Below are 18514 nucleotides of genomic sequence, written 5' to 3' on the forward strand. Positions count from 1 at the left end.
TATATACTGCTGCTGTCCACAGTCTATAAGCCTATGACACATGTTGTTTATTCTCCTAATACATATGCGTGAGGGCTTTATAGTGGAAGAATCAATGCACCTCTCCTCTCTCCAACTCTGACATTTCCCCGACACATCCTTGAAGATCCTGCGGTGATAGACTGGGGACTGGAGAGAAGCGACCAATCAACGGAGGGCAGCATAAGTCACTGATACCGCCCCCAAAGTCTCAAAACTCAACTTGTCGAGCGCGCGCGTTGTGAAGTCGAGCAAGCGAGTTCAGCAGTTGCGAGTGAAGAGTGGAGGGGGGGTGTTCAGGACCGCGCGCGTGGCACAAATGCTCGCTCGCGAGAATGGTTTTACGCGCGCGGATGCCGTTCTGCGCGCGCAGAGTAGAGATGCGACCTCGCGAGTGCGCTTCGTCCCCGCGGTGTTGATCTGCTCTCTCGTATTACGCGCGTGTGGTTTGTACGCGCGCGAGTTTTGAGCCCAAACTAACGCCATAGGACATGGCAGAGCCCGCAGGGAAGAGGCTCAAGAGCAGCCTGCCCGTGTGCAGAGCGCACCGGAGCTCCGCGGGCGGCGGCCGCGCCAGGCACAACCTCCCGGCCGCCGTGGAGGAGGCTCTGTGCGGCGTGAGCGGCCTGCTGTGGGACGGGGCGCACAGACTGCAGGCTCTGGTAGGAGACATCAAGTGAAACCGGTGCTGTTTTACGCACCCAGAATTTAGTTTTAACGCATTTTCACAACTGTAGGTCTCCCTATGTGGTGGGAATAAAAAAGATTGGGAGAAAGACAGGGTTTCCCCTCCAGTAGGCCTTCCTCAAAAAATTATAATTGCGCAACACTGGTGCACTTATTCAACCGTCTTTGGTGAAAGGAATTTGTCAGACACAAGTTGACAAAATTGTTACACGGTTGTTCTATTTTTTTTTTTTTTTAGCATCACAGTTAATATCACAGTTATTAAATCAAATTACATTTTGTCAAGGAAAAAATTTGAAGACACCGCTGACCTTTTTTTTTCACCTTCCCTCTAATCATGGCAGAAAGTCCTTTTCTTCCCATATTACCTTTATTTAGACTGAACAAATGCATTAGTGGGGAAACTCCACCCCCCTCAGATTTATATATATAGTTCTTTAGCTTGTAGTCCAAGTGACTACAAGCTAAGGCCCAAGTGACGTCACTTGAGGACATTGTCACACAGCTCCGTCTGGAGATGCTCGGGGCTTTACAGGCCTACACAATTCTTCCCAATGTGTAGACTTCACACCTCTCTCTCTCAGGCGCATGTAGGTGATGGGGTGCATTCTCAGGATCTTTGTGGGTGCTGAGGGCTGTCCACTGATTTATCCAATCCAATCCAAGGGGCCTCAAGATGACTTTCTATAGAAATTAAAGGGGCAGTCAGCGATTCTAAAGCAATACATGTTTTGTGAAATCAGCGAATACTTCCTCACTGACCGTTAGATGATGCTTTTGGAATTTTTTTTCAGCGCAGCACAGGCTCTGTAAATAGGAAGACTTAAAGATGGTGCAGACCGCACCACACAAAACTGCAAGTGCAGTGTTTGTAAACATCTCTCGATGACACCTTAAGAGACGTGCGGCAACCCCGCGGTTTGGCCTAGTGGTAAGTGCGTCGGTCTCCCATACCCGAGGTCGCGGGTTGGCTTCCTGGCCAGAGCAGTCAAATCACAACAACAACAAAGAGAGAAACAGGCTTTCTCCAAAATTGCTTACTGCCCCTTTAACTCTGATCCATAGTGTTATGCCTTGAGACGATTCATGATGTATGTTGTGATTTGGTGGTATACAAATAACATGTAATTGAATTATGGATGTGAATATGTAAACATTTAATGAATATTAATAGATTATTATTGCTATAAATAATAATAATTGACATCTGGTCCTGGACACAGGCTGTGGTTAGCTAAAGAAGTAACCAAAGTAAGCACCCCGCCCGACAGGTCAATGTCACAATAAGGTATGAACAGATTAGAATCCATCCATCCATCCATCCATCGTCTACCGCTTTATCCATTTAAGGGTCACGGGGGAGCTGGAGCCAAACCCAGCTGACATTGGGCGAGAGGCGGGGTTCACCCTGGACAGGTCGCCAGCCTATCACAGGGCCACATACAGAGCCGGACAACCATTCACTCTCACATTCACCCCTACGGACAATTTAGAGTCTTCAATGAACCTAACCACATTCTGCATGTCTCTGGACTGTGGGAGGAAGCCGGAGAACCCGGAGAGAAGCCACGCATACACGGGGAGAACATGCAAACTCCACACAGAAAGGCCCTGGTTGGTTTGAACCAGGATTCAAACCCAGAACCTTCTTGCTGTGAGGCGAAAGTGCTAACCACTACACCACCGTGCAGCCCCAGATTAGAATTAACAATAATAAACAATAAAGTTTGGTGTGAGGGTCCACAGATGACTGTTTAATATTGATCTAATAGTTTGTATGGCATCTGACATTTAACTGCACAATCTGTCCGTATCTGTTATAGTTACTGTAGCTTGTCTGCTTATATCATCACCGTTAAGAACAATGCAGAAAAATACTCCGGCAGCCTCACAGACGTAATGACAGTGAAGATGTTGCTCTTCTTATGATCAAATCCAAGAGCAATAAGTCTGAACTCTGAAGGATGGTGGACATTTGGATTCAGCCCGTGAGATATAAGCCAGGCAGCGGTGCCCATTTGGCTGGATTGTGGGATACTGAGGGAGGACTAGAGGACACACTGGTTCTGTCCTCGAGATTCAGTCAAATGGAGGCAGTCGTATAATCAGCCTGAACAGAGCTTTATTTATTTTACAAAAATCCCAGAAACCACATGACTTTTGATAGTAGAAGCATGAAGTCTGACTAATAAATAGTCGTGTTTACACTCGTGACTATAGAAGTTGCCAAGTCTCCTCCTTGAAACCTTTTTACGCTCGAACTTCACAGTTAAGTTTGAGGCATAATAAAACAATGACAGTCTCAGTGCATTGTTTGTGTCACCACTCTGGCTGTATCTCAGTATGTGGCCTCTGTTTTGTCTCCTTCAGGCCAGCGTGTTTGAGAGGGACGACGTCGCCCTGCCTCGCGTAGCGTCTTTCTTCCACCAGGAGGCGCTGAAGCAGCAGGCCCAGGCCGAGGCCATGCTGGGCTACCTGGCTGAGAGGGGGGGCAGATACTGCGGCAGAGACATCCAGGTAAAAAGTGTAGGGAAGGAAGGTTTGTATTAATTGTTAGTATTTTATACTGTTGTTGTTCCCTTTCTAAAAAAAAAGAATGTGTCCGTTATCAACGTTAGACAACACACTACAGGTGAATAGTGTCTGAAAATAACTTATGAACTAATAGTTTTCACCATGAAACAGTCCCAAATGATTACCCTCATTAAAAGTTTTCAGTCACTTAATGTAAAAGTCCTGCCTTCCAGAACGAAGAAAAATTATAGCTACTGTATGTTTCAGTCGCAGGATTATGCAGGTATATTTTAGTTTGTTGAGCTGGAGTTCATTTTAACTATTTACTTTGTATATACTGCTGGGGTTCATATAATTTGTTAATAATATGTTGTGTGTGTGGAATCAAAGTATTATATTATACAACATCATGCTCTGTCGTAGAGGCACAGGTATGTCAAAGTTGTACTTTAGTGCAGTGTTTGAGTAAACCCATGTTGTGTCTTTACACCCCTACACACAGAGGTTAGTCAGAGGTCAGGGTCAAGAGCATGTGTTGCCCAGAGACACTTCAATAGGGTGGGGGTGGGCTCCTCGGAGGCGTTTCGACGATCTGCTGTGAAGAGCTGATTTTATGGATCCATTTTGAGACAAAATTTATGATTTGAACCTTATCTGAGAGACAGAGAAGCTTCAGTATGTAACTGCCTTCTCGTTTTACGCCACCAGCATCCTCATGTTCCTCCCAAAACCTCCCATCATGAGGATTTATTCTCCCTCCTGTTCTATTCGTCATTTTGTCAGAGCAGGTGTCTCTTTCTTTCCCCCCCAAATGGCGGGGATCTCATTTTGGAGCGAAGCTCTTCATTTGGGCCGGCACAGGAGCAGTTGAGGGGGGCTGGGTTAAGATACTAAGAGGCCAGAGGAGGAGGGAGAGGGAGAGGGAGGTTAAATCCCCGCGGACCTGCCCTTGGCTCTGGCCGTAAGCCGGTCAGGGTGTACATTTCCCCCCCCCCACAGTTCCGGAAAATTGGCGAGATTAATGCTGCGGCAGAGAGACGGTGGCGCTGATGTTATTTCCAGATGGCTAACAGCTTCGGCGGTGGCGCAGGCGTGGCGCAGCGTGGCCTCCAACCGCCGCCCCAGGTTTATGAGTCGTGTAAAATCGTTTCGGGACTGAGGCTCGGGGCCCAGTCAGCAGCATTTTGGGACACCTTGTTATCCGTCTCTCTAGGGCAGTGCACCTAGACGGGACAACACCTCCGAGTCCCTTATTGAGCGGATCAGTTTGATTTAGCTTCGAGTACACAACAGTCAACCTCCTTCAGCCTCATACAGTTCACTGGCCGTACAAATTATCTTCTCCGATGTCTTCTCTTTTCCGTGTGGCAGTAATGTCAGTTAAAGGAACTGTTAAAGATGTATTTATTATTAGCTCCAACTGCGATAAGCTCCGCTCAGTTTCTGTAGACACTGTTAACACACACAATGCCACAGTAATCTACTGTACATTACTGTTGAGTCTCTCAGTGACCGTAAGCTTTTGATTTTCATTGTGAAAACACGTGAAATCCTGCCTTTCATGCCATTTGTATGTGTCTTTGATTTTTTCAGAAGCCCGGCTGTGAGGCGGTCTGTGCCGTGTTACCAGCTCTGGAGCTGCTGCTGCTCCAGCTGAAAGAGGAGGCCGGCGTGCTGGTCGAGCTGAGTGAGATGGCCCGCGAGCACGGGGACCCGCACACAGCCAGCGTCGTGAAGGGCAACTTCCTGACACAGCGGGTTGACCGCCTCAAACTGCTGGGCGACCTGCTCACCAGTGCCCGTCGGGTGGGCTGCACCAACGACCAGACCGGGGGATATGGGGAGTACATCCTCAACGAGCTGCAGGAAGAACTCACCAGATGATCCATCTGCTTCGCCTTAAAGACAAGTCTTGGCTGGTATGTCAAACTCCTTTTGGAATTTCTCTGAAGGAAGTCAACCTTGAGTCGAGATTGGATATCATTTTCATCTCACTGTGTCCAGTTCAGAAATAGGTCCAGAACGTGTTTAGCATAGCTAAGCACAAAGACTGAAAGCCGGGGGCAAGCGGTTTGCGTAAATTTTTTTTAAAAAAAATGATAATTTAATTCGACTTGACATTAAACTGCTAAAAGAGTATTATCAAAAGAGAGTTAGCACCTTTTCCAACAACTCCAAAGCAGTTTGATTAACATTCAAGACTGTTGAAAGTTCTTCATTAAATATTTCCATCTAAATATCCTCCATGAATCACTGTCAGCACTTTTAGCTAACGGGAATTTCCTGTTGGTGTATCTTATTGTATGATAGATGTGTGTGTTGTCTCTGTCTTGTGATAAATTTTCTACGTGAATATTATGTGAATTCCTTCACATTTAAAAAAAATGAGGTACAGATTTTTCAGACTATCCTTTGAGGAATTCAAGCTTGTTTTTTTAAAAAAAACAACAACCTTTTGAAGAGTTCCACCCTGAGCAGATAGTCAGTGGCAGCTGATGTTTTAGTTTGACTTAATAATTCCAAAACATTACGAATATTTCCTGAAATGTACATGAAGCCATTTTAATGGGACACTTAATGCAGTGATTCCTCCAAGTATACTGCTACTGTGCGTCCACTGTTTACGAACTTGTGTATTCCAACACATCAATGTATAACGCATAAAAAAGTGTATTTACTTTTTAATAGTATATTTTTCTTTTTTGACTTGTCATTGGCTTGACTGCTCCAGTGTGCTAGGAGAAAGACTGGGGCGTTGACATTTTTCATACGCACTACTGCTGATATGATTCTCGGGCTTGTTGTAATAAAGTTAAAGTTGGACAAAGCATTTTGCAATTATCTGCGTTCTCTTTTGTATATGTAAATAATGTGATTATGTTGTATTACTAAATGCTAGTTGATATATACAGCATTATTTTTTTTACCTTTTTGTACAATTTAAAAACATTTCACAAACAAATGTAACAATGTCTTTGAATGTTTTTTCCTTACACTCACAAGATAATGTTATTATGTAGTACAATACATTACAACGATTTTTTAAAAGGTCCCCCCATCCCAGCCCACAACATAATTAAGCTCTTAACATTTGTTTTACCATAAGAGCTAAAAACAAAAAAGCAATTTATATGATGACAGTATCGTATGTACAGATCAATGGTACCTCTAGCAAAGCTATGATATGCATAAATTGTCTTTTAGGTATCCTGTCCCGCATTTTACTTATGTAGAACTCCCCTATGTCTCCTTTTTTAAATAAATTGCTTCCAGATTTTCTCATAAATAAACCCTTGATTTGTTTTTTTAATATATATGTTAATCTCTCCATGGACATACATTGAGCCAAATTCTTGACTCCAAGCACCAGTTGTAGGTGCCTCCATTTTCTTCCAATTGAGAGCTAGTTCTTTTTTGTCTGTAATACAGCAAAATCAATAAATTTATATTCTTGGGGTTTCAGATTTAGGTGATGATTTACCTAAATTTACAGGTGCAGCAATATCATCTTAGGGTAACATATTTCACAATTAAGCATAAATGAAAGTCATGTTTAGAAATGTTACACTTTAAATAAGAAGAAGAAAAAGTGCTGCAGCAAAAAGAAACATGAACAACTTTTATTTATTTAGTTATTTGTTAATTGTTGTCTGTGGTTTTAGGCCCAGCCTTAAAAGACCTGTCAGTCATGTTGAAGTGATAGTGATAATCCTGTGAGTGGAGGCTCTGAATATTTTCTGCGACATCCGCAGGGTACAGCTTGTAACCAACTGTCACTCATAACTGGCACAGGTCGATTGAGTATTTAGCTCTTAGCCTGCAAGACCTCGCTCAGGGACGAACACCGCCGCAGGTTGGGGTGGTGCTGCAGCAGCAGATAGTCTGATACAGGCTCTGCTCTGCAGCGCCCTCCAGCGGCAGCTCACCGCTGCTGCTGCTGCACGACACCGATCTGAGAACTTTGCTGCGTGTTCAGTGAAAATCACTAATCTGCATTTAAAAGTTAGTGGATGGTCGGTGCGCTGATGACAGCTGAGCTGAGAGCAGAGTGGAGCAGGAGGGGGAGGAGGTCGGTTTAATCTCCTATGACTGCAGATAAACAAAGAGAAACACTCACGTCTAAAAATAAACCCAATGACATTTCACTTGATTACCGAGTTCACACTTTCATGCAGTATTAACACTGCAAAAAATTGGCGTTTGGCTCTGTAAAGACGTGGAACATGAGCAGTGAGTGTCCGCACTCCGCGGGCGTTTGGCTGTGACACGTCCCTCAGTGAGCCTTGCTTCCGCAGAAATTAAAGCATCACCAACATCAACTGGTAGTGAGGACGCTCATGATCATACAGTAAACTCAAAAAGAGAAGAAAAAAACTTTACAAATGCGTCTCGTGTATATGAAATAATTATCATGAGTCATGATAATAATTATATATACACATACACGCTTTTGATAAAATGAAAATGTCTTAATTTTGTTTTCCACTTTTTATTGCAGGACAAATTTCCTTTTCTCAGACAGATCAGATCAGATTTTCGTTTGACATGTATTTTAAATCGACATCCCCCCAATCCTTTAAAGTTTTGTTCTTCCTAGTATTATGTATTTATGCATGAGGTTCAAGAATTATTGATTAAAAATAAATAGAAATGATGAATAGAATTTTGATAAACAGCTGATATCACGTCTGCTCCATGGACTACCACAAGTAAGGCTGATGATACTGATCGATGATTTAGTGAGAGAAAAGTCTACACTAACACTTCAAATGGTACATTATATTGTGTATTGTAACTGTAATCTTTAGAATTTAAAATGTATTTTTGACTGCTAATGAATACTAAATAGGGGGATATAATATTTACTCTATCTCCAATGACCTTTATTTTTTAATAAATTCGTTCGGTAGCCTTAAATTTACATTTTGTTACTTTATTTTTGTAACATAGATTTATTACGGCCTAAGGATTTCAGTTGGGACATATTGATTTTTCTCCTTTTTAAATTATTTTTCAAACCAGTCCCATTCCAATACAATTAAATTGATGATATTTATATTCATTTCATCATAAGAAAACTGTTTTATTTTATATGTCACGAGGCAAGTTTATTTGTTGCACGACGTGTTTTAAATACTGCATTTGAAAAGAAACTTAAAAAAAATAAAAAAATAATTGGCATTGAAAACATTAAAACGTTGCAAATGAATCAATAAGTAGCATGTACAGAATAACAATACACTATATTCAAAATAAACAATAAGAAAAGAAGCCAAAGTGACACTGTTTAGTTTTGTGATAGTAATAAGCACGTTATGTCTCCTCAGTATTAAACAGTCCTTGAGGCACATGTGCTCGCTCCCCCACCGTGAGCAGCGCTATATTACCCCGCTGTTACTTCTCTGTTAGGGGTAATTGTACACTAATTGCCGTGAAGTTGTAAACCCCTCCCGCTGCCCGCTGATTGGTCAGACCCCTGAGGACATGGTCACCCCGACCCCGCCCCCCGGCCGATGTCCCAGGTATAAGAATATCCAGGTCGACAGCTGAGGGGGCAGAACAGTTTGTGACAGGGCACCTACATTCCCACAGAAAACACTGAGACCGCTACACAGCCTCCTTCCTCTTCTTCTTCTTCCATTTGTTTTCTCCTGAAGACTCCTCTGTCTCCTCCACTGGAATTTTCTTCTTCCTCCTTCTTCGGTGTGTTGGGGACTGAACCATGGAGTTGTCGGATATCGCTTTCCCCATCCCCTCGGCTGATGATTTCTATGACGACCCCTGCTTCAACACCAGCGACATGCACTTCTTCGAGGACCTGGACCCGCGGCTGGTCCATGTGGGCCTGCTGAAGCCGGACGACTCCTCCTCCTCGTCCGCATCCTCCCCTTCCTCCTCCTCCTCCTCCCCGTCCTCCCTGCTGCACCTCCACCACCATGCCGAGGGGGAGGACGACGAGCACGTCCGCGCCCCCAGCGGGCACCACCAGGCGGGCCGCTGTCTGCTGTGGGCCTGCAAGGCCTGCAAGCGGAAGACAACCAATGCGGACCGGCGGAAGGCGGCCACAATGCGGGAGCGCCGGCGGCTCGGCAAGGTCAACGACGCCTTCGAGACCCTGAAGCGCTGCACGTCGGCCAACCCCAACCAGCGGCTGCCCAAGGTGGAGATCCTGCGCAACGCCATAAGCTACATCGAGTCCCTGCAGTCGCTGCTGCGCGGCGGCCAGGAGGACAGCTTCTACCCGGTGCTGGAGCACTACAGCGGGGACTCCGACGCCTCCAGCCCCCGCTCCAACTGCTCCGACGGCATGGTGAGTTCAGGGACTGGCCGGCGTGGCAGAGTGACTATACATGTGTCTAGGAGTTTCTCCAGCGCGTCTTTACGCATGCATGTTTTGGTCTTTATTAAGTCATGATTTGAATTATTGGCTACTGGAATGTGCCTCCATCTTTTGGTTAGTGCTGCCGGCATTATTTTCACCCATGGGTACCACGAGAGTTTTCATCCCTCTTTTCCGCGGTGTAAACGAGATGTAACCACACCTAACCCATGGTGTGTTTGTGGTCTGAATAGTTTCAACCAACAACTGTAATTATCCGTCATCTGTGTCAGACAGGGAAACGTTTCCCCTTTCTCCCAGCTCACATTATTCTGCAATAGTTAGAATTTTTGAAGATGTTCTCTCATTGATTCAAAATAAATGGGTGTCATCTCACAATTTAGAGCGAACACTAACTGTTTGTATTTCGTTAGAGCATATAAGTAGGCCCAATGTTCCGAAACAAATTATTATTATTATAATTTTTATTATCATACTGCCCTAAATATGTATTTTTTTATCTGAAATATATAAAGTTGAAGTCGGTTTGAAGCGTGACGGATCGAATTTGTTTCTTTTTAGTAACGGAACGGGTTGAGACGAATAATTGAATTGTTATTAGAATATATCACAATTACTTAATTAAACAGTATTTTGTAACGTCTGGCTCTGACACACGGGATTGTAGGTGCCGTTGTGATTTGTCATTATTTGATACGATAATACTTTTTCATTAGTCCGCAATAATCCAACTGTTTCGGGAAAATTGTCCAAACGAGATTATCTCATTTTGAAAATGATGAAACACTTATTTATGATTCTGTACTGTCCCCGGGCTAAACGAGAGTCGGATGTACATGTACTTCAAAGAGTGACGCACATTTCTTTGTTTTTCTGCACTATTGGCTGTTGGAATGTGCTATAATAATGTTTAATATTTTATTCTTCCTTTTTCTCAATCATTCAATTTAGCATTTGTTTTCTTTCTATCGCTGAGTGCTTTTATATTTATTCATTAGTATTAGTGTTTCTCCGAGGCGGAGTAGAAAAGTTGCCCTGACCGGTTCTCAGTCTCACGCTCTCTTCATGTCCCCTCAGACGGATTTTAACGGGCCGACCTGTCAGTCCGCCAGGAGAGGAAGTTACGAGAGCAGCTCTTATTTCTCCCAGACTGCAAACGGTAAGAAAGACTCACCGCAAATACGACATTATTAAAAAGCTAGTAAAAGGGAAATTACAGAACAGGAATCAAAATAATAAACCAATGATCAGGCTAATGATGTTAATTAAAACGGAATTATTTAAACGCTGCTTTAAAACTGGTATTAATTGAAGAAACAAAATGTAGCCTCATGGTTGGTCATGTATTCATATTTTTATTATTAATATATTATTAGAAAATATCATCGTTTAAGACGAACTTTAATTTTTTTGTTTCTTTATTAGTACACGCTGGACAAGAATATGTTAAAAAAAACATCAAAATATATTTTCCATTATTAAAAGGGTAAAAGATTGAGATAGAAACATGAAAGTAATGATAGAAATACTGAGTTAAAGTAATATCTTCAGATCAGATGTTCAATTTTAGTCTTCAGTTTTAATCAACTTGCACTTTTTGCTGGAAACATATTTTAAGTGGTGTTAACTCAAATGGTGTTGTTTTGTATCATCAGGTGGTCAGAAGAGTGAACGGAGCTCGGTGGTCTCAAGTCTGGACTGTCTCTCCAGCATTGTGGAGCGGATCTCCACCGACAACAGCAGCCTGCTGCCGGCCGCCGACGGCCCTGGCTCACCAGCAACAGACCCGACGAGTGACGCAGCACCGGCCCCAGGACCCATCCATGGCCCCTCTCCGACCACCACCCATGACCCCAACCTGATCTACCAAGTCCTATAGACCTTCACACCTGGGGACAATTCACATTCTCTCACAGTCCACTCTCTGTCTCACACACACACACACACACACACACACACACACACACACACACACACACACACACACACGCACACATACACACACACACACATAATGAAAGTGATGATTTTACAAGTGACTTAGTCTGAACTGTGTCTTCAAACCCTGTTTTTAGAGTTTTATCAACTTCCCTCCACACCTATTTTTTTATTCCCTTTTAATCAAGTATGGAAGCTCATTCCTGTCAAAAAAAAGGGCTTTGAATAAACAAAAAGTTTATTGCTACATCTAAATTCTACAGGTGTAAAATAATGAATGTCAAAAACTAACTGTCCCATTATTGTAAGTAATTACATTGTACGTAATAATAATTACATCAACATAATATGGATTTATTATGTTGATGGGTTTTTGGATAGAATTGCAAAAAACAATTATGTGATTTTCACTTCAGACTTCAAGTGATTATCTTTTCTAAATGTGTCATTCATTTTTTTTTTCCTTTGTTTTTCATTTCTCGCGACAGGAATGATCTTCCATACTTGAGTTTATTTTTGACCCACAGAGTCCCCTTCTGGTTGTTAATGTAAGCGGACTAGACTGTAGCTTAAACCACTTGAATGCTGGAAAATTTATTTTTTGCAAACATCTCTTTAAACAGGTTTAATGATGAGTAGAGATGAGTTCAGTTCTTGCTGTATTTCTGTACATTTTTTTAATTTTAAATTATGAAAAAACTATTTTAAGGCTCAGCTGAGTCATTCAGATGGATTTTTCTTCCTTTGTGTGTGTGTAGTCTATTTAATGAAGGACGGAGGCCACAAACCACCCATTTACATTCCTCCATATTCGTCCATCTGAAGTTCTAGAAGCCCCAGCTGTTCAATTCCCACAGAAAAAAAGAGAACTACAATAACTCTATGATTTATCAATAAGAATAAAGAGACAATATTATATATTTCTGTAGTAAAACCGTTATAATAAATAACAAAATACAACTACAGACATTTAAATCCCTCAGATTAGATGTATCAGAGTGGGAGTATTGTATTGTTTTGTTGGTCCCACCAGGGTTGAAGCAGGTTCATACCTCCTTCTTATCCAAGTCAAATTGGAAATTATTTCATATGTCATTATCATTCACTGCAGCGGAGGACCATTTTTCTGTTTTTGTACATATTATGTAAATAAGAGCTGATTTGTTCCAACTGAAAGTATTAATTATGTATTTAATGTTTCTGTCTGTATGTGCGTTTGTTTGTTGTGAAAAATGTTTAAACTTTATATTTATACATCTGAAAACTGAGTGACAGTCTAATGACAAATAAATGAACCTGCTTATTTATACAAGAAAAATGATGTCTGATCCTTTCAATGTACATATTCACAATTTATGTCACAATTACAAACTTCTAAATTCAGACAAAACCGAGGTCATTGTCCTCGGCCCTAAACACCTCAGAGAAACATTATCGGAGCATATAGTTAATAATAATAATAATACATTTTATTTATAGAGCACTTTTCATTGCTTATAGCAATCTCAAAGTGCAACAGAGTAAAAAGAGGGTTTAAAAAAAACATCGGTAAAAAAAAAGTACAAAGTTAAGGCGAATGCTTGTTTAAAAAGAAAGCTTTTCAGGCCCTTCTTAAAAGAGAGGGTGCTTTGTGGAGCCCTCAGGTGGTCGGGGAGGGACTTCCACAGGCGAAGAGCAGCTGAGCAGAAGGCTCGATCCCCCATGTTGCGCAGCCTGGTCTTGGATCGGTGAAGGGTGAAGGTTTCGTTTCCGGAGCAGAGGTTGGGTGAGGAGGTTTGTGGTGAGAGTAGATCTTTGAGGTAGGAAGGGGTATTGCCATGGATGCACTGATGGGTGAGGAGAGAGATTTTGTTAGTTACCTTAGATGGCATAACTTTGGCCTCCAGCTCTACTGTGAGGAACCTTGGAGTTATCTTTGACCAGGAAATGTCCTTTGATTTGCACTAATCTGATACAATCTTTTCCCCACTCGTGAAATACAATATTAATAATGCATTGTACAGGATGCACTTTGCTTAACATAGCCATCTAAAACCTCATATCTCAGCTGTGCAGAATGTTTTATGGTCTGCACCATTCAGACAAGCAAAAAGAAATTGAACTGTAAACTGTTAATTAAATAATGATAAATTTAAAAAAATATGATTCTGAAATGTAGTTCAAGGTTTAGTAGATATGTAAAAAGGCATTTATTTGGTATGTTTACTGTAATGTAATGTATCGGATCGGATTATACTTCTTATTTATTCCGATATCCGATCCAGTCATTTTGGCCAATATTGCCCCGATACCGATACCGATATACAATATCGGATCAGAACATCCCTAATTTAAACTGTGTCAAAACCGACATATGTTTCTTAGAAAATGCTGTTTTGTGACAAAATATGTCAAAATACTATGTAAACTGTGTAAAAACTGATATGTTTTATTGGGAAGAAGCTGTTTTGTGACAAACTAAGTAAGACACTATGATGCTGTATCAAAACTAACATATTTTGCTGAGAAAACGCCGTTCTGTTACAAACTACGTTAATTACTATACGAGTACTATAGTACGAGGAAATGCATCAATATGAAAATGGCTTTTAAAAAAACCCCACTCACCACAGCAAGGTGTTGATGACTGCAGGGAGGTCTAGAAGAAGTCTTGGTCACCGATATGAATGAAAAAAATACGTTACATAACCGCCGATTTGCACGTTTTAGCTGGTGCTACATCAGTCCACCTTCGTTCATTGCAATATTATACAATATACAGCATGTAATAATTATTTCACATTTCTTCTCTGGCGTGTCAAGCAGCTCACAGCTGTGTTACGGCTCATCCACCTGCCCTCACTACACCAACTGTGAGCTTTACCACGGCACCAGCACAAGTGCGCATATGACGCTTTTGATGCTCCTGTCTCGCCTGCAGGTTGACTAGAGACGTCACGGGCTCAATGAATTTTAGGTAGATGATGCGAAACCAGTTTGCACGGTGACAATAAACCATTGACATGTCAAGCCAACAACTCTGTGGGCCAGTGCGCAACATGCATGACAACTGCCAAAGATGTGTGCTCCCCTGGCCATTGCGCAACACTGTTAACACGTTCTATAGTTCAATAACTTGAATTGCTGAATTAAACAGAATAATGTTAACATAATGAGGTGATTTAAAAAAGATGTATATTTATATATATTTTTTACATTTAGTTTAATTTCAATATGCATAATTGCTTCGAAGTGATGAAAAAAGACTCATAAGTGGAAAAACTTGGTTTGATTAACAGTAGAGCGATTTCGGTGACTCCTACGACGAAAAACCCCCCGAAATAAATGGTGAATGCTGGGAGTTCTCCTAAATCACTTGTAAGAACACGGTTTAAGAACAAATTTGTGCGTTTTTGCATGAGGCCCAATATCTTGTTGATGCTCACATAGTATGCTGGCACCGATGCTTCCGTCTGGTGGCCAATATTTTGTTGAGGCTATCTAGTATGTTGACGCAGATGTCAGATAAAAGAGAATACAAATGTCATGTACAGCCATATGCACTCATGATCATGTTGTACTGTGAATGGCATACCGATAAAATCGGGTCGGTAATGACTGCGGTAACGTGAGCTCCGGTACCAACCGTCCCAGCCATGTGGTAAGTAACACTGTAACTATAATACAACATTTGATATAATTATTTATGTTACTGAAATTATAATAGTCTTAAAAATTAAGTTTTTTTATTTGTATTGGTGGTTATTTGCACCACTATATTTTGATTCTAATAAATGAAATCAAATAAACGTTAACTAAACAGAAGTTATATGTTATGGTTAGTGTTCTTGGCATACATTAAATGTTTTATTGACACTGGCTTGTAGTCTTAGTTATTACTGTCGTTTATTCATTTTTTTTGGCCTTAAGGGACATACACATACACCAAACAAGAAATTTAAAACAACATTGATTCCCAACATCACTGTCGTAAACAGTGCACAAGTTTTCACACTGACATTAGTCCATGGTAGTCTTAACCTTACCTGTACTGCTATAGACATTACTGTACCAGATTATCACTTTGAATATGACTGTAAGAAAGGCACTTTTATATTTGTTACAGAAGTTTATTACTTTAGCACATCGGCTGTTGTTGAGATCACATGTGATGCTTTCACTTGCAGCACAAACAAAGTACCAGCTCGAGTTAAATAGTCTGTCTTCAAATAAAGTAATAAAGACTGTCATCTATATTCTGAGATGTAGCTCTTTAGTTCCATTTTATCCTAGAGATGTGACATAACATTGTTGTCAACATAAAAAAAAGTGAGCTACACTCTCCAGTTGACTTCACGTTTTTCATTATCTGAAGCATTTATCACACTCATTTATTAATGTCCTATTATTAATCCTACATTCACAATGTGGACGTGGTGATGAGTTTGTCCGTCGAGGTGTCCAGAGAGCTGCAGACCTTGGCGTGCTGTGTTTGGCTGGTGGACTTTGGTGGAAAAGTCTTCTTCCACTCTGTTCCCACTCCCTGTGAGGAAGAGCAGCAGCTGACGTCCTCATCATCCACTGTGGTGACGACAACCTGAGGGAGTTCAGTAGCATCAGGCTGGTCAACATGAAGACGACCTGCAGCAGACTCACCTCCAGCACCTCGTGCAACCATGTTCATCATGGTTGATAGAAAATACTAACTATGGCTACAACACTTATTACCTCTGCTCTTCCCCTACAGTCCCACACTGTATCCCCTTCTCCTCCCAACACATGGACTCTGCAGCTCTGGGCTCATTCTGAGCTCAGCTGTTACCACTTGCAGAGGCCCAGTCTGTATATTAAATGTGTTCTGTAATTTTAATATTGTCCACCATTTCGTGTTTTGTACCTTCAGTAAAAATAAATCTGAGAGTAATCTTTAACCTCTGGTTCCGGCTCATGAATTATGTTTACATTTTCACTATTTTTGTCTTTAATGCTAACTGAATATGTGAGATTCCACATTCAAATCTGACTATTAATTGTCAAATAACTCATACACTACAGATAAAATGTTAAGCATTTACAGGTTTGTGTGATTTAAATATATTTTTAAAAAGCGATATAACAGTACATGTAATAATGAGAACCAAATTATTCATTTTTCGTCTTTGCTCTTGGAGACAGAACATGGTCAGCACAGTGGAGTCCTTCAGGCATGTCCTTACCTAATATCAATGAGTGTTATGCCCACACAGTCAATATACAGTACAGTATGTATAGAATATTTAATTGTTATCAAAGTTTACCGGCACCGTAGAATCATGTTTTGTTCTCATGTTCCTCTTGGGAAAAATATGACCATTAAGTTATTCACACACCACATGTGGACCTGGGGTCAGTGCTGAAGTGATGAGCCCAGTTCAGTTCTGCCTCATGTTGAGGTTCCACTGGTCCAGTCTGTCTGGATCATCTGGAGGAAAACTTATAACACAAATAGTTTTTCCTCCTTAACAGACTTCAATTTATGTGCAAACAATGAAAATTAAATTACTTCAAAGTTTGACATCTCATAAGAACATTTTAACAAAAGAAATAGGTGGTGGACGTCAGCTCCTATTGTTTATCTGTTAAATGGTCTCTTGTGTAGTTACAAGTCTATTTCATACACGTCTTTTTCATGATAGTCATGCTTAGTTTTCACTAAAGTCACACCAACAATCAAAACGAATACTTTCATTGTATGGTGTTTTAATAAAAGTTACGACACTTTGCCCAACTGTAGAAGTAACTGTACGTCCGCGTCACAGGCAATCACAACAAGTCTGTTTCTGCATCACACATTAGTGTGTTTTGGGTCATTATCCTGTTGGAGGACCCATGACATGTGACTGAGACCAAGCTTTCTGATACTGGGCAGCACATTTTCGCTCCAGAATGCCTTGATAGACTTGAGATTTCATTATACCCTGGACAGATTCAAGACAACCTGTGCCAGATGCAGCAAAGCAGCCCCAGAACATAACTGAGCCCCCTCCATGTGTTCTTTTCTTTGTATGCTTCATTTTTGCGTCTGTGAACATAGAGCTGATGTGACTTGCCAAAAAGCTCCAGTTTTGTCTCATCTGTCCAAAGGACATTCTCCCAGAAGCTTTCTCCAATATGCATTTTGGCAAATTCCAGTCTCGCTTTTTTATGATTTGCTTTCAACAGTGGAGTCTTCCTCGGTCGTCTTCCATTAAGTCCACTTTGGCTCGAACAGCGACGGATGGTGCGATCTGACACTGATGTACCTTAACTCTGAGTTCACCTCTAATCTCTTTGGAAGTTGTTCTGGGCTCTTTGGTTACCATTCGTATCATCCGTCTCTTCAATTTGTCATCAATTTTCCTCTTGCGGCCGCGTCCAGGGAGGTTGGCCACAGTCCCGTGGACCTTAAACTTCTGAAAAATATGTGCAACTGTTGTCAAAGGAACATCAAGCTGCTTGGAGATGTTCTTATAGCCTTTACCTTTAACGTGCTTGTCTATAATTTTCTTTTTAATGTCCTGAGACAACTCTCTCCTTAGCTTTCTGTGGTCCATGTTCAGTGTGGTACACACCATGATACCAAACAGCAATGCTAATTACAGGACACACCTTAGTTTAACATGTCCCTATGGTCAAATTATTTTCAATCTTTTCTAGGAGTACCATCATTTTTGTCCAGGGCAGTTTCATTAGTTTGTTTTTTCAAATGATTCTGTTGAACCACATTCCAAAAGCAATGTCTAATTTTCATTAGTTAATTTTCAGTAAATTTTTATTTATTATTACTTTTATCAGTTACAAGTTATTTCAGTGACCACTGTTGGATTTTCTTTCTTTAACGGAAGGGTACCAACAATTTTGTCCACGTCTCGGTATTATTAAGATGGAAATAACTGACTTATGTTCAACCAACATCACTATATTATAAATAAAATAAATAACATGAATCAAAATTTAATTAAATAAAATCCTAAATAAATAGCAGACATGAACATTGAAAGAAGCTGCAAGTTTCAACTT

General features: G+C 41.1%; 2 protein-coding genes across 2 annotated transcripts; both read left to right on the forward strand.

Annotated features, from left to right (window-relative positions):
* Positions 1 to 342: 342 nt before the first annotated feature.
* zgc:172145 (Ferritin light chain, oocyte isoform-like) lies at positions 343 to 6509 on the forward strand. Its single transcript, XM_035643403.2, has 3 exons — positions 343 to 680; positions 3076 to 3222; positions 4813 to 6509. Exons 1-3 carry the CDS (start codon positions 510 to 512, stop codon positions 5101 to 5103), a joined length of 609 nt encoding a protein of 202 aa, XP_035499296.1. The 5' UTR covers positions 343 to 509; the 3' UTR covers positions 5104 to 6509.
* Positions 6510 to 8758: 2249 nt separating this feature from the next.
* Positions 8759 to 12809, forward strand: myod1 (myogenic differentiation 1). Its single transcript, XM_035643545.2, has 3 exons — positions 8759 to 9529; positions 10637 to 10718; positions 11215 to 12809. Exons 1-3 carry the CDS (start codon positions 8942 to 8944, stop codon positions 11436 to 11438), a joined length of 894 nt encoding a protein of 297 aa, XP_035499438.2. The 5' UTR covers positions 8759 to 8941; the 3' UTR covers positions 11439 to 12809.
* The last annotated feature ends 5705 nt before the right edge of the window (positions 12810 to 18514 follow it).

The sequence above is a fragment of the Scophthalmus maximus genome, chromosome 7 (assembly GCF_022379125.1).
Source record: "Scophthalmus maximus strain ysfricsl-2021 chromosome 7, ASM2237912v1, whole genome shotgun sequence".
NCBI lineage: Eukaryota > Metazoa > Chordata > Actinopteri > Pleuronectiformes > Scophthalmidae > Scophthalmus > Scophthalmus maximus.

What these genes read in the sequence shown, in the direction of transcription:
- zgc:172145 (XM_035643403.2), top strand. Translation starts at nt 510, where the DNA reads ATGGCAGAGCCCGCAGGGAAGAGGCTCAAGAGCAGCCTGCCCGTGTGC. An exon ending in CGCACAGACTGCAGGCTCTG is followed by an intron (nt 681 to 3,075) that starts GTAGGAGACATC and finishes TGTCTCCTTCAG; the next exon opens with GCCAGCGTGTTTGAGAGGGA. An exon ending in ACTGCGGCAGAGACATCCAG is followed by an intron (nt 3,223 to 4,812) that starts GTAAAAAGTGTA and finishes TGATTTTTTCAG; the next exon opens with AAGCCCGGCTGTGAGGCGGT.
- myod1 (XM_035643545.2), top strand. Translation starts at nt 8,942, where the DNA reads ATGGAGTTGTCGGATATCGCTTTCCCCATCCCCTCGGCTGATGATTTC. An exon ending in CCAACTGCTCCGACGGCATG is followed by an intron (nt 9,530 to 10,636) that starts GTGAGTTCAGGG and finishes ATGTCCCCTCAG; the next exon opens with ACGGATTTTAACGGGCCGAC. An exon ending in TTTCTCCCAGACTGCAAACG is followed by an intron (nt 10,719 to 11,214) that starts GTAAGAAAGACT and finishes TTGTATCATCAG; the next exon opens with GTGGTCAGAAGAGTGAACGG.